The 12,756-nt window shown below is 52.2% G+C and overlaps 1 protein-coding gene across 15 annotated transcripts in view; it reads right to left on the reverse strand.

The window, feature by feature from the left end:
• JAKMIP3 (Janus kinase and microtubule interacting protein 3) overlaps positions 1-12,756 on the reverse strand; it is a 64,625-nt gene that overhangs the window by 10,073 nt on the left and 41,796 nt on the right. For 4 of the 15 annotated variants that reach the window (XM_053984183.1, XM_053984182.1, XM_053984177.1 and 1 more), the window contains 12 exons: positions 11,107-11,190; positions 10,301-10,363; positions 9,520-9,618; positions 8,519-8,617; positions 8,376-8,429; positions 6,675-6,740; positions 6,276-6,344; positions 6,124-6,201; positions 2,981-3,184; positions 2,622-2,687; positions 1,660-1,732; positions 842-929 (listed from right to left, as the gene is read on the reverse strand). In XM_053984183.1, the coding sequence (XP_053840158.1) occupies positions 1,682-1,732; positions 2,622-2,687; positions 2,981-3,184; positions 6,124-6,201; positions 6,276-6,344; positions 6,675-6,740; positions 8,376-8,429; positions 8,519-8,617; positions 9,520-9,618; positions 10,301-10,363; positions 11,107-11,190 (933 nt within the window). In that variant the 3' untranslated portion in view covers positions 842-929; positions 1,660-1,681. Of the gene's footprint in view, positions 1-403; positions 930-1,659; positions 1,733-2,621; positions 2,688-2,980; positions 3,185-6,123; positions 6,202-6,275; positions 6,345-6,674; positions 6,741-8,369; positions 8,430-8,518; positions 8,618-9,519; positions 9,619-10,300; positions 10,364-11,106; positions 11,191-12,756 lie in introns of those variants that run through there. The other 11 variants (XM_053984180.1, XM_053984178.1, XM_053984172.1 and 8 more) reach the window with 5 other exon arrangements.

Consider the following 12,756-nt stretch of genomic DNA (forward strand, 5'->3'; position numbering starts at 1 on the left):
CCCCTCTTCACCTCTTTTCCTAGAGGATTCTTTTCCCCTCCTGGCTCCTGTGCCAGCATCCCGGGCTTGTGCTCCCTTTCCCCGAGGTGAGGGCACCTTCCAGGTGACACCTTCTGTTCCCTCCTGCTGCCTCTCCCAGCCCAGTGCACGTGGGTCAGCGATAATCTGGTTTACTTCACTCTTTTCCAGGTGGAGCTTTTTGCTGGGACAGTGTTAAGCCTTTTGCCATTGTTCAGGGACAGCCAATTATAAATTATTGCATAATTTTTCTCATCGTGGTTTACTGACAACTCAAAAAAAAAAAAAAATACAGCTTGATTTCCTGAATGTAGCTTTATGTTTTTTTCCTAAAACTGGGCTTGTGGGATGTTCAACAAAGCACAGGACATACCCTGTGCAACGAAGAAATACCTTGGAACAAATCACTTCATTTTCACTCACATGCATCTTTTCATGAGCTGCTCCTCTGGAACGCTTCCTAAATTCTCCTTTCGAGACAGATTTTTGAAGAACTGTGGAACAAACATGACCGTGTGGCAGACAGACAGGACACGGGCACTTCTGCACAGAAGCAATTTGCCACCTGCTCGGCAGGGAACCAGGATCAATCCAGAGTATCTGAATCAGTGAGGCTGCTGCTGGCAGAGCCCGGGGCTGCACGAGGGGCACGAGCAGAGGTTCTGCCTGTCTTTGCCAGCTCAGTTCTGTCCTCTCCAAAGGCTCCTCGGGGCTCTCAGGGGTGCAGGGACTCCCTCCCAGCCTGGCTCAGCCCTGCTGCAAGTCCCACAGACGGCACCTCCCATGGCCAGCAGCAGCAAGGAGCGGCACAGATCTGGGGGTGGCCAGGGCAAAGTCTCTGCGTGGCTCTGGGGAAGCAGGGCTGTCCCTCCGGGAAGGACAGCAGGGGCAGCTGCAGTGGCCTCAGGGGGCTGAAACGGGAGAGGAAAACAGGAATCAAAGGAAAGCCCACCTGGGCAAAAATAACATTCACAAAACTTCTGCGAGGTCCTGCTTATAATTATCTGAATTGTACAACCGATAAAAAAGGATTGGTGATATACTCCATTTATGTTCTTAGTGGGGAGTGTTTCCCTCCATGCCGTCCCTGCCGTGGTCATTTCTGGCAGCACACACAGAAATGGGGCAATTTATGCCCTACTTGCATGAAAAAGGGGGATTCAGGGAGTCCCCGGGGCCCTATGGCACAGTGCCTGCAGGAACACACCCCGAGCAGTGCCGTGCTGCCCCAAACCCCCCTGGCTGCTGTCCTGGGGACAGGACAGGCTCTCTGGCTGGGCAGGGAGAGGGGCTGAGCGTTTCCATGGACTCCCTCAGCTGCCCCCGATGCAGCCAGAGGAGTCACCCCACACTGGGGGCTCGCCCTGGCCTGCCAGAGGTTTCCTTGCTTTTAAGCCTGCTTAATTTTTCCTTGTCCTTCCCTCTAAAGAAGGAAATTCTGTTTGACAAGGTTTTGCCTGCTGGTGTCCAGGTTTCACGTTTTTCTAAAGGATTTGGAGATTTCCATTTTGGGTTCTCTGGCATGCCCAAGAGACCCTTCAATCCTGCTGGCACAGCAAAAGGAAGGCCCTTTTCTCTATGGGAAAATAGAGATGCTCCAGGAGGAGAAGAGGAGAGAGCAGAGGAGACCCGAGGGCTTACCTTGTGCATGTGGCCTGAAGGACTATGACCAAAGAATGAAAGCTAAAGAGAAAAATAAAAACAAAAATAAAAACTGAAAAGGGGAGAGAAGAGAGGGAAAAATGGAAGAGAAGAAAGAGATTAAGAGTTTACAGCGTGTTTAACTGAGAAATAAGCTGTGGTTACAGACAGAGTGCAACAAAACTCTCAGGTGAGAAGAAATATGGAGTGTGGAGTAAAGTCTGGGTGCTGGGGGCTCAGCTTGGCTCACGAGAGCTCCCGTGTGCCTTGGGCTGGTGACAGTGAGCCCCTGCCCCTCTGAGCCCAGCCAGGCACAGCCAGGGGCCCGGGGCAGATGGGGGAGCAGCAGCTGAGCTCCTCTGACACCTCAAACACCCCGAGCCCGGCCCTGCTCGGCGCTGGGCTCAGTCTCAGGTGCTGGCCCAGCTCAGCCCCCGCTGCACCTGAGCGTGGCCGTCCCTGGAGGGTTCAGTGGGCAGGGGAGGGCTCAGCTGAGGCCGTTCTGGGCTAGAACACAGCAGTTTTGGCTGGCTGCAGAACGCTCGATGACACGAGCCGTGGCTGCAGGGAGGGAGGAGAGCAAAGCCCCTCGCTCCTGCTGGGAAAGGCTGCTCCATGCACTGCCTTTCCAGGGGCTGGGACGGGAGGGAAGCAGGGAGAACAACCCCTTCCCCAGAGCTCTGCTGCCCGAGCCCTCGGCTCTGTCCCTCCCAGGGCCATGGCCCCGTCCCTGCCCAGTTTCAGGCTGCCCCGAAGGGCAGCAGGGAGGCAGGACTCAATTCCACCAGTTCACCTCCCCTCCTCAGAGGGGCTGGTGCAAATGCAAGCTGTTTTCCTGGAGCTGTCCCCCTTTGTCACAGCACTACACACACGAGCTCTCTCTAGGGTGGTTTCCTTGGCCCAAGTGAAATGGAGAATGGTCATGTGCACACACAGCAGCTGTTCCATCTGCATGACCTTACCTTTTCCTCTAACTCTTTTATTTGTCTTTTTTGGCCTTCAATTCTTTCTTCTAGCTCTTTAATTCTCTGTCAGATTTCAAATAAAAAAATATTTATTAACCAAATACAGAGGTACCCGGAAGATGCATTAGTTTGGGGGATATAAATTGTACGTGCTGTGCTTCTACCAGAAACAAATGGGGTGTTAGGCTGTAGGTGAGTGCTCTGTGATTGTCACCGTGTGTGACAAAGCCAGGAAAGGCACGCTGCCTTTATCTGAGGGTTATCTGAGGCCAAGCCCGCCTGTCCCAGGCCTGGCCAGCCTGGGATGGCTCCAGGAGAGGCCGGTGCTCCCAGGGCCGGCCCTGCCCCACACCCACCTGCTGGGCGTGCTGGATGAGCTCCATCCTTTCCCGCAGGATTTGGGCGTCCCTCTCCCGGAGCTCACTCATCACCTGCCGCTTCCATTGCTCCACGGCGCTCTTCAGCTTCTCCTTCTCCTCTTCTGAAAGAAGTTCGGAAATTTTGGCTCCAGCTTCTTGCTGCAGGGCATCATAGAGCATGGCTTCTAATTCCAGAATTTGCTAATCAAAAACAATATAAAGCTGTCAGCTCGACCTTGTCCCTGGTTGGGCGAGGAGTTTGCGAGGAACGGAACGCCCGACCCCGAAAGGCAGCGCAGGGGCTGCGTGCTGAGCCTCCCGCAAGGAAAGCTCCATCCACAGGGCAAATGCTCCGGGCTGCCTCCACCCTGCGGGGCTCCCGGCACCACTGGAGCCAGGACAGCCCCTGGGCCCAGCCTGGTCTGCCCCACAAACATGTGGGAGCCAGCTGCTCCTGCCTGGGGATGGGAGATGGCCGTGGGGACAGGAGGAGGAGGGGAAAAAGTAAAGGAAGGGGGAAAGGGAGAAGGGAAAATGTAAACAGGAAAAGGGCAAAAGGAAAGGTGTTCGTAAAAGACTCATTTTGTGCGTTACAGATATTTTTTACATGTGTTTTCAGTCCCTCAGTTCCCCTGTCCCAGCTCTCTGCTGCCCAGCAGAGGACACAGCAGCACCAGTCCGTGCTCCTGCCAGAAGGAACAGCTCCCTGCCGTGTGTGTGCAGCACTTTGTACCAGCCAGGGGAAATTGCCTCATGGGGAGACATTCCCAGCCCTTCCTCTGGCAGGGCCCTCAGCTCCAGGAGGGTTTGTGCCCAAGGAAAGGACCCTGTCCTGCAGCTGGGCTCTGCTCCTGCCCCTCCAGGCAGACTCTGCGTGCACTGGGATGGAGAAGGGCGGGAGAGGGACTGGCCACGCTTCCCTGGGGCCACTGAGCACCCTCCTGGGGCAGCTGCTGCTGGCAGACAGGGTCTGCTGCCCTGGGATCCAGGAAAAAGGCTATTCCCCCGGGCAAGCCAAGAGTGGGCTGCAAGCTATTTCAGCAAGTTTGATCGGAGCAGGAGAAAAGGCAGCAGCTGGTGGCACCTCTGCACCTCCCCAGAGCTGGTGGCATCCTGCAGAGCACCCACGGCCTCAGGAGAACCCCGCTGCAACCGAATCGTGGAATTGTCGAGGCTGGAAAAGTCCTCAAAGTCCCCCAGTGCAACTGTCCCCCAGCACTGCCAAGGCCACCGTGTCCCCGGGTGCCACATCCACAGGGCTTTTAAATCCCTGCGGGGTCTGTGGTGATGGTTCAGCCCAGTTCAAAATCACCTTTTCCAGCTGAGCTGCTGCTGGTGCCTGACTGGGTCTCAGCAGAGCCAGGAGAGCAGAATGCTCCCAGCAGAGCAGTGGCACCACGGCAGGGGCTGTGGTACGGCTGAAAACGGCTGAAAACGGCTGAAAAAAACGGCTGAAAAAAAACGGCTGAAAAAAACGGCTGAAAAAAAACGGCTGAAAAAAAACGGCTGAAAAAAACGGCTGAAAAAAACGGCTGATAATGGCTGAAAACAGCTGAAAAGGGCTGAAAAAAACTGGCTGAAAACGGCTGATAACTGCTGAAAATGGCTGATAGCTGCTGATAACGCCTGAAAACTGCTGAAAACCCGGCATCTCCATGGGGAAGAACACATCAGATCTCCGGAGAAGGTTCTGCTCTTCCTTTTAAAACAACAGCAACACCTTGCTAGCCTGGTCCCAGCAGAACGCTGTGTTTGATGGCAGGACACAAACCCTCAGCCCTGTCTGGAGGCGCTGACCTGGGCAGGAGAGGGGCAGGGGGACCCTCCTGGCGCCCAGAGCAGCAGCAGTGCTCCCTGGAGCAGAGCCCCTTGCAGCAGCCAGCTCAGGGGTTTGCCTGCTAATCCTGTTGGCTCTGCTGCAGGGGGATCACGACGAGCTGCTCCTCATCCCCAGGGGCACAAAGGAAACATGGAAGCGAGGCGAATTTTATAAAGCAAAGGAGCTTTTCCCACTCAAATTCCAGGGTGGAACAAAGCTCCCTTTGCTGCTTTCAGGCTGCATTTGTGCTCTGGAGCAAAGCTGTGCCTGGGACACACGTGTGGTGCCTTCAGAAAATCCAGGGAAATGCAAATAAACCCTCAGCCCCCTGTGCATGGGCTGCATACTCCTTGCACTCACTGCTTCCCTTCAGCAGACTCAGCCTTCAGCTGCACAAACTGCTGCTCAGGACAGAGGGTGATGGAACCACAGAGTGCCAGACTGGGGCCTTAAAGAACAAATTGTCCCATGCCCTGGCATGGGCAGAGAAATTCCACTGCAAGGTGTTATGGGGCTGGGAGCACAGCTGAGGGGGCTCGTGTGCTTTCCAAGGTTTCCACTGTGCATTGGTTCCAGATACAGCTCAGAACGTGGCAAAATCAGTCCTAGAAATCACCCAGAGGACAGAAAATGTACGGAGCAAAAGCTCCCCCAAACGGTTCAAGACACAAGCAGCCAACAGGAGGCAGAAACAGAGGCATAAACACCCACTGCTCCTCAGAAAGTGTAACTGTGCTCTAGGTTTATGCAGAACTGGAAAAATGAGATAAACTGAGAGGAAACTTTATGCCTTTTGTGGATATATATAGAACCTTTCTCTCATTCATAAAAACAAGACAGCTGATGACTGATAAGATGGGTGAAATGCCTCAGGATCAGCTGATGATGAACTGACTTAAAAGCAGTTTAATTTCAAATTTACACATCCCAGAATACCTCCAGCTGCCCTGGGTACAGAGGGTGTAATCCAAAATCCAAGGAAACGTGCAGGGTAAAATATATTTTTTTTAAAATGTAAGACAAATTACTGAAAACCCAATTCCCATATCAGTCCTTTACCGAAGCCTTGGCTGAATTAAAGCTGGTGTTGAGTCAGTCAATGCTCAGGTGCTGACCCTGCGGGGGCCACTCCAGCCCGGGAATTCTGGGCAGGAGGAAGCCCCGGCGAGCTCGGGGTGCAGAGGATTTCTGAACTCTGACCCCGTGCAGCCCTCGGGGCACCCCGCAGCAGCAGTGCCCCAGGGCAGTTTGCACAGGGGCCAGAGCAGTGGGCAGTGAGCCAGCCCAGGTGTCCTAATCAGCCACCTCTGACAAGCCTCACCTTGTGAGCCTGGTCCAGGGACTGTTTCCTGAAGTCCAGCTCATCGTCCAGGTAGCCCTTCTGCTTGCTGAACAGCTCCTGGGGAGCAAGGCAGGGGCTGTCAGTGAGCACCCCGGCCCCAGGCCGTGTCCCCCCCGGCCCCTCCCCGGTACCTTCTCGTTCTCCAGGTCCAGCATCTTCTGCTGCAGCGCGGACTCGGTCACCTCGATCTGCTGGAGCCACTGCGGGAGCAGAGCAGAGCAGAGCCAGCCTGAGCACGGCCCTGGGAGCAGGGCTTGTGCCAGCAGGCAGTCCTGCTCGGAGAGAAAGCACCATTAACTGCATCCTGCTTGCTCTGAAAAGCTGCATGTCAAAGCCCGGCCCTTCCCTGTGAGTTCAGTCGCGTTTTCACTGTCTGCACTGCTGCTGGGACAAAGCCCATGCAGTTCCTCACGAAGCACCTTTGTGTGGGGCTGGCAGCTCGCTCAGCAGCTCTGCTCAGCTCTGCCTGCCTTCAAGCACACACCAGGAGTGCTGCCCTGGTCCTCACCTGCTCAGCCCGTGGTCCTTACCTTCTCTGCCAGCGTCAGGACAGTCCTGGCCTGGATGATGACCACCTGCTCCTCGTTGGTCAGATTCTGCACCAAAAGCAGAGCACAATTACAACAAATCCCAGTGCCTCCTTACTATCCCCCTGCTTGGGCCACTGCTGTTTCAAACACATCTGGAATTAAATATGTCTGAGGAACGATAAACTGAGGCAGAGAAAATTAATATTGCAATGCAAAATCATTGTAAAAGGCATTGTCACTATTCGTTACCAATCCTTGTCACACATAATTCTTCCAAAATTCTCATATTTACTGACAAGAAAAGGGACACTGGATCTATTTGTACCCAACAGGGAATAAACACATGTTTACACAGGACAAGATCAAGCTCAGCACAAAGAGCCCTGGGGAGAAGAGATGCAGTGCTCACCCCACGCACCATCCTCACTTTGTGCAGCCAAGTGATGATTTTGGGAAGCGTTTATTGAGATGTTGGCTATTCCATCCATCTTCTGTTGCTTTCTCAGAAATATCAAAGTACTGGAACTGGGCTTTGCATTTCATGCCAAGCTTCAGTGTGACCTCAGGTTCACAGGAGAAGGGCCTGGGCCTCGCTCGGGGGGGACCCTGAGTCAGAGTCAGGCAGGGGCTGAGCAGGGGGACTGTGGAGAGCTTCAGCCTCAGGCACTGCTGGGACATGGCAGTGCTGGGACATGGCAGTGCTGGGACATGGCAGTGCTATCCTGCAGGGATTCAGTCCAGGAATCCTGGCATGCTCTGGGTGGGAAGGGACCTTAAAGCTCATCCAGTGCCACCCCTGCCATGGCAGGGACACCTCCCACTGTCCCAGGTGCTCCAGCCCCAGTGTCCAGCCTGGCCTTGGGCACTGCCAGGGATGCAGGGGCAGCCACAGCTGCTCTGGGCACCTGTGCCAGGGCCTGCCTGCCCTCAGGTATTTACAGTTCTGGAACTTCCAGGTTGTGCCATGGTCCTGGGGATGGCGTTTTGCTGGTGTCCAACCTGTCCAGAGGGAGAGCTGGGGCAGCCCAGGTGTGAGAAGAGTGGGGACCCTTCTGCAGCCCCAGTGCTGGGGGGGGCTCTCCCAGGAGAGCCCTGGAGTGGCCGAGGGCTCTGTGAGATCTGGGGCTGGAGAGGGGCTCTGCTCTCCTTGGCCCCTCGCAGCCCTGGGGCTCTGATAGAGGAGAGCACAGGAGGAGACCCACAGGACGTGTGTGCCTTCCATGTGCAGAACTGTGTGCAGTTATTCACTGCCACCTGCTGAAGGAGAAGCACTTGCAAGTTTCTTGTTACTTGCTTCTCCTTTTCACGGTGCTGTTTTCACTTGTTTAATATCCTGGTTAGTATCAAGGGTTAATGGGTTAGTAGGCAAACTCAAAGCACACAGCTGCTGAAATGCAGAAGCAAAGCAAGTGCAGAGCAAGCAAATCAAGAAACCGTGTGTGACCAGTGGCCAGAAAGCACCAAACACCAACACCACTCTCCGAGTCACAGGGATCTCAGAAGCAATGTGGTGACACGAGCCCCTGCACTGCACTCTTCAGGTGGCAGCAGAACCTTTAAATGCCAGCAGATGCTTTGCTCGTAGCCCAGAGCAGAGGCAGCACAGGCTGTGCAGCACCAAACCAGGCAGCTTTGCTCACTCCACACGAGGACAGGTACACCCCAAAGCATGCACAATTTATTAAAGCAACATACACTTACGGCGTTATCCCCTAAAATGTCCAACTTTTTCATCAGCTCTGCTACTACAATGTCCTGACAAGAGAGAAATGGAGAAGCAGGAGTCAGCACAGGGCATCTGGCTTTGCTCGGGGAGAGGAGGGCAGGAAAGGAGCATCCCTTACTGTTACACCTTCAGCCTCGCAGTACACCTGCAGAGGGCTCTTCCCCTCCGTGAAGGGGCCGTGGTGGAAGGTGATGGCCGGGGACCGTCTCTCCCTCTCCTGAAAGGACAGCAATCCTTGGTTACCCCCGGGGTGTGCCACAGCACAGCGTGGTGGAATGGCCTGGCTTGGCAGGGCCCTCAAAGCTCATTGCACCCTGTCGATGTCTCGGGGTTCTCAGGGTCAGGGTGACACCGAGATCATAAAGAGTCTTTGCTTCCCTTTCCCAGCCCAGGCAGCCAAAGAAGGAGCCTGGAATGCTCCGATTGCACTTTCAAGGTTGTTTATTTCTCCTTATCTGAACATTCTCTCTCTGACCTGCCCAGCTCTGCCTAGCAAGCCCACCATGGCATTCTGCCCCGAGCCTCGGGCAGCTCCCACCTGATACACTCAAAACTACGTGTGTGTGTTTATAATTTATTACCAATTCCCATCATCTATGTTAGACTGTGAATCTCTGCCTTGAACCAACAGAAAAGTGTCACCAGCACACCAAGACATGGAGGGCAAGGAGAAGAAGGTCAGGACACACCCAAATCCCTCCATCTTGTACCCCCTTGAACCCCATTCTAAAAACCCCAAATTTCTACTTTTCCACCCTGTGTCAGTTCAAATATCACACTACTCAAACCCTTGTGGCTTTTAATTCCTCACACAGAGTTGGCAGTTTTTCCACGGGCTAAAATGGAAGCCACAGGTGTTTTTGAGTTGGTGCCAAGGTCTCTGAGCCCCCTGCCAGGGTCTGGAGCCAGCCAGGGCAGCCACAGGGATGTGCTGGGCTCCCACAGCACCCCACCCTCCTGCCACAACAACCTATCAACAACACTGCTGCTGCCTGTGGGTTTCCTCTTGTACCCGCGCTGCGCACGGAGCCCCCGGCCCCCCTCCCTGCAGAGTGCCCCTCTCCCGTGCCCCCAGACCCGCTGAGCCCGGGCAGGGCCGGGGCTGCCCCACGTGCTCACCTCCAGCTCCAGGATCCTGAACTCCAGCAGCTCGTTCTGGTCCTTCACGTCCTGCACGTCGTGTTTGAGGCGCGCCTCCTCGGCCTCCATCTGCCTGATCTGCCAAGGCACAGGGCACGGCTGAGCGCTGCGGGCACAGCCCGGGCACGGGGTGCTGGGCAGGGCAGGGCTGAGCCCCAGCCACTGCCTGTCCCTGCTGGCATGCCCGACGTGGGGGGAATGAGCTCTGAGCTCCAGTGATGTCAGCAGGCTAATTAATTACTTTATTATACTGCATTATACTGTAACTGTATTGCACTGTATTACACTAACAAGAACTGTCACTACCTAGCTAGAGACCCGTGGCTCTCTGCTGAGAGTCCCAACACAGCTGTGGATCCAATTGGTGCACGAATCCAAACACCATCACCAGAATCCAGTCAGGCAATCACCTCGGGTAAACAATCTCCAGATCACATTCCACACGGGCACAAGCAGGAGCAGAGAATGAGAAAAGAATTGGTTTGATTCTCTTTTCTCTGCTTCTCTCAGGAGAAATCCTGAGAAAGCCAAGTCCCTCTCTGTTCAGAGGGCACGTGAATGCCACAACTGTCCTCGTGCACCTTGCACAGGACACACAGGGAATGCCAGAAGCCCACCTCTCCAGCAGGTTTGTGAGGATCTCGTATTAAACACGAGTTGTTCCCAGCAGGGCTGTGCCATGCAGAGCGGAATACTGCACCTTCTGCACCCCTCAAGACACAAATGCTATTTGAATAATGCAAATAGAAACGTTGAATACCTTTTCTACCAGCTCCTGATTCCTCCTGTACAACGCCTGCTTCTCCTCAATCCACTTCATGTCCTTGGGAAGGAAAGGAACAGCACTGTGGGTGAAGCTGAGCAGCACAGCAGCAAGATTTCACTGAAGCTCACACACAGAGGCACAGAACAGTGACAGCTGTGAAACTCTCTGTCCATTACTTCCTAAAAGAACTTCCTAAGCTAAACTTGCCTTGCCCATATAATTTTAACAGCTGTGTAGTACACAAATGGAATAAAAACATCCCAGTGATTAAAAAACTCTTTCAGGTAAAATCTGGTTTGCATTAAAAGGGGTATTTCCAACTATGTTTACTATCAATGCATCTATCTATCTATCTATTTATTTATTTCCATCTATGTTTACGTTTACTATCAAACTTCTATTTTGCTAAATACTAATTACATATTTCTGCAGATCAGGCAAACTCAACTTCATTTGGAAGTTAATCTCAGTCTGAGGAATATATAAAACCCACAAACCCAGAACACTGTTTATCAGCAAGAACAACAAGAAGAAGTTAAGCAGGGAAGGCAATGATTGAATTATTTAATATTTTATTGTTATATTTTATTTCATGAGATTTTTAAAGACAAATATTTTTGAAACAATATTTTATTGTCTCAAAAATATTTTCTGTTTACTTTTATTGTTGTTGCTTTTTTTTTTCCTTGTTTGGTTATTGTTTATTTTGTCTGCAGAAGTGGTGGACAAGCTGTAACCAGCCTGGGAACCTTTCTGGTCCCCCAGCAGAGAGGTGGGGAAGGGGCTGGAGTCAGCATTACCTGTCCCTGCTCAGCCAGAGCCTTCTCCAGGTCTTCTATCTGAGCCTGGGACCGGTGAATTTCTGCTTGGAGCTGCTCACGTGTCTGTGGGATATGAGAGAGAAATGAAAAAAAAAAACCAAACAAAAATCTATAAAGAATAATTAAAAAGAAATTAAAAAAAATATCAAACTTTCTCCAAAAGACCAAACTTAATGCAGTTACAGAAAGTTTTTTAAAACAACAAATGCTTTTAACAAATTATTTTGAAAGTTTTTTGGCAGAAGAAATTTGCAGCTGAGCACAGAGTATCAAATAATCAAATGTAATCAAATCAAGTCTGGGAGATAGGATTACTGATTTTGAGATTTAACTCAAGATTAACAAAATGGCAAAGCAGAGCTGGCCCCTCACAGCTGGTCTTGGCAGGCTGCAGCCAGAACCCCCCTTTCTCCAAATGAAAATTATTATGGCACAATTCTGGGCACACCTGGTTCCCTTAAACTGGGGCACATTAAACACTCAGAACAGAGCCCACATGACAAAGTGGCAGATTTCACTGACCTTTGTGCCTTATCTGTGACTTAGAGCCTTATCTATGATTTACTGCCTTATCTATTTCATACCCATCTCTCATTTTTTACTATATTTGTAGCTTCCTGCTTATTTAAATAGACACCACATTCCTACACTTGTTTTCTGGAGAACAAATGTAATTATTGTCAGTTGTTGCATTTGTTACATACATTCACAGAATGTTTTCTTTCCTTGAGCCATTTCTCTGCCATTTATCCCATTATTTACACTGAAAGTGATTTTTTTTTTTTTTTTGCATGACCTACACTGGTGCCTCCTTTGGCCCACTATGAAAAGACTAAAATCCAGTCACTTTCACAGCTGGGCATGCCCTGGCTGGCTGGGATTTTCCTTCCAGCTGCAATCCCTGATGTTTCAGACTAGATGTTCATTCTGGGAGCACTTCTGGGAATGTCAGTTTTCATGCACTGCACCCTGACCCACTCCCAGTGTTCCCGGATAACACCTTCACAGAACAGGTGTAGGAACAGATTAAGGCCCTGCAGGCACATTTATCCTGTTAATCAGCAAATTTGTCCCTTTCCTGACTGCACTCACCCTTGCAGGCTGGGCACGACCCATCCTGCCAGCCCTGCAGGGAGTCATGGAATGGTTTGGGTGGGAAGGGACCCCAAATCCCAGCCAGTGCCACCCCTGCCATGGCAGGGACACCTCCCACTGTCCCAGGTGCTCCAGCCCCAGTGTCCAGCCTGGCCTTGGGCACTGCCAGGGATCCAGGGGCAGCCACAGCTGCTCTGGGCACCTGTGCCAGGGCTGCCCACCCTGCCAGGGAACAATTCCTCTGTAACTCCTGGGCACACACAACAAGCTCCTAACAAAAGCAGCACTTCAGGCCAGCTGTCCAGAGCCATGGGGGCTCTGGGGCAGACAGGCACAGGGCACTTTGCAATTTAATTAACAGAAAAATCTCAGCTATAAGCCTTCTAAACATTTTATGAGGAATCATGTAATCTCTCAGAGCCCAGAAGGAATTACAGACCACGCATTATATATTTAAGGCTATCTGTCCTAGTTCTTTACAGAAAAAGAGCTTACTTTCAAGGATTTCCCATAAAAAATTCTCCCTGGATTTCC

Source organism: Vidua macroura, chromosome 8 (assembly GCF_024509145.1).
Source record: "Vidua macroura isolate BioBank_ID:100142 chromosome 8, ASM2450914v1, whole genome shotgun sequence".
NCBI classification, from domain to species: Eukaryota; Metazoa; Chordata; class Aves; order Passeriformes; family Viduidae; genus Vidua; species Vidua macroura.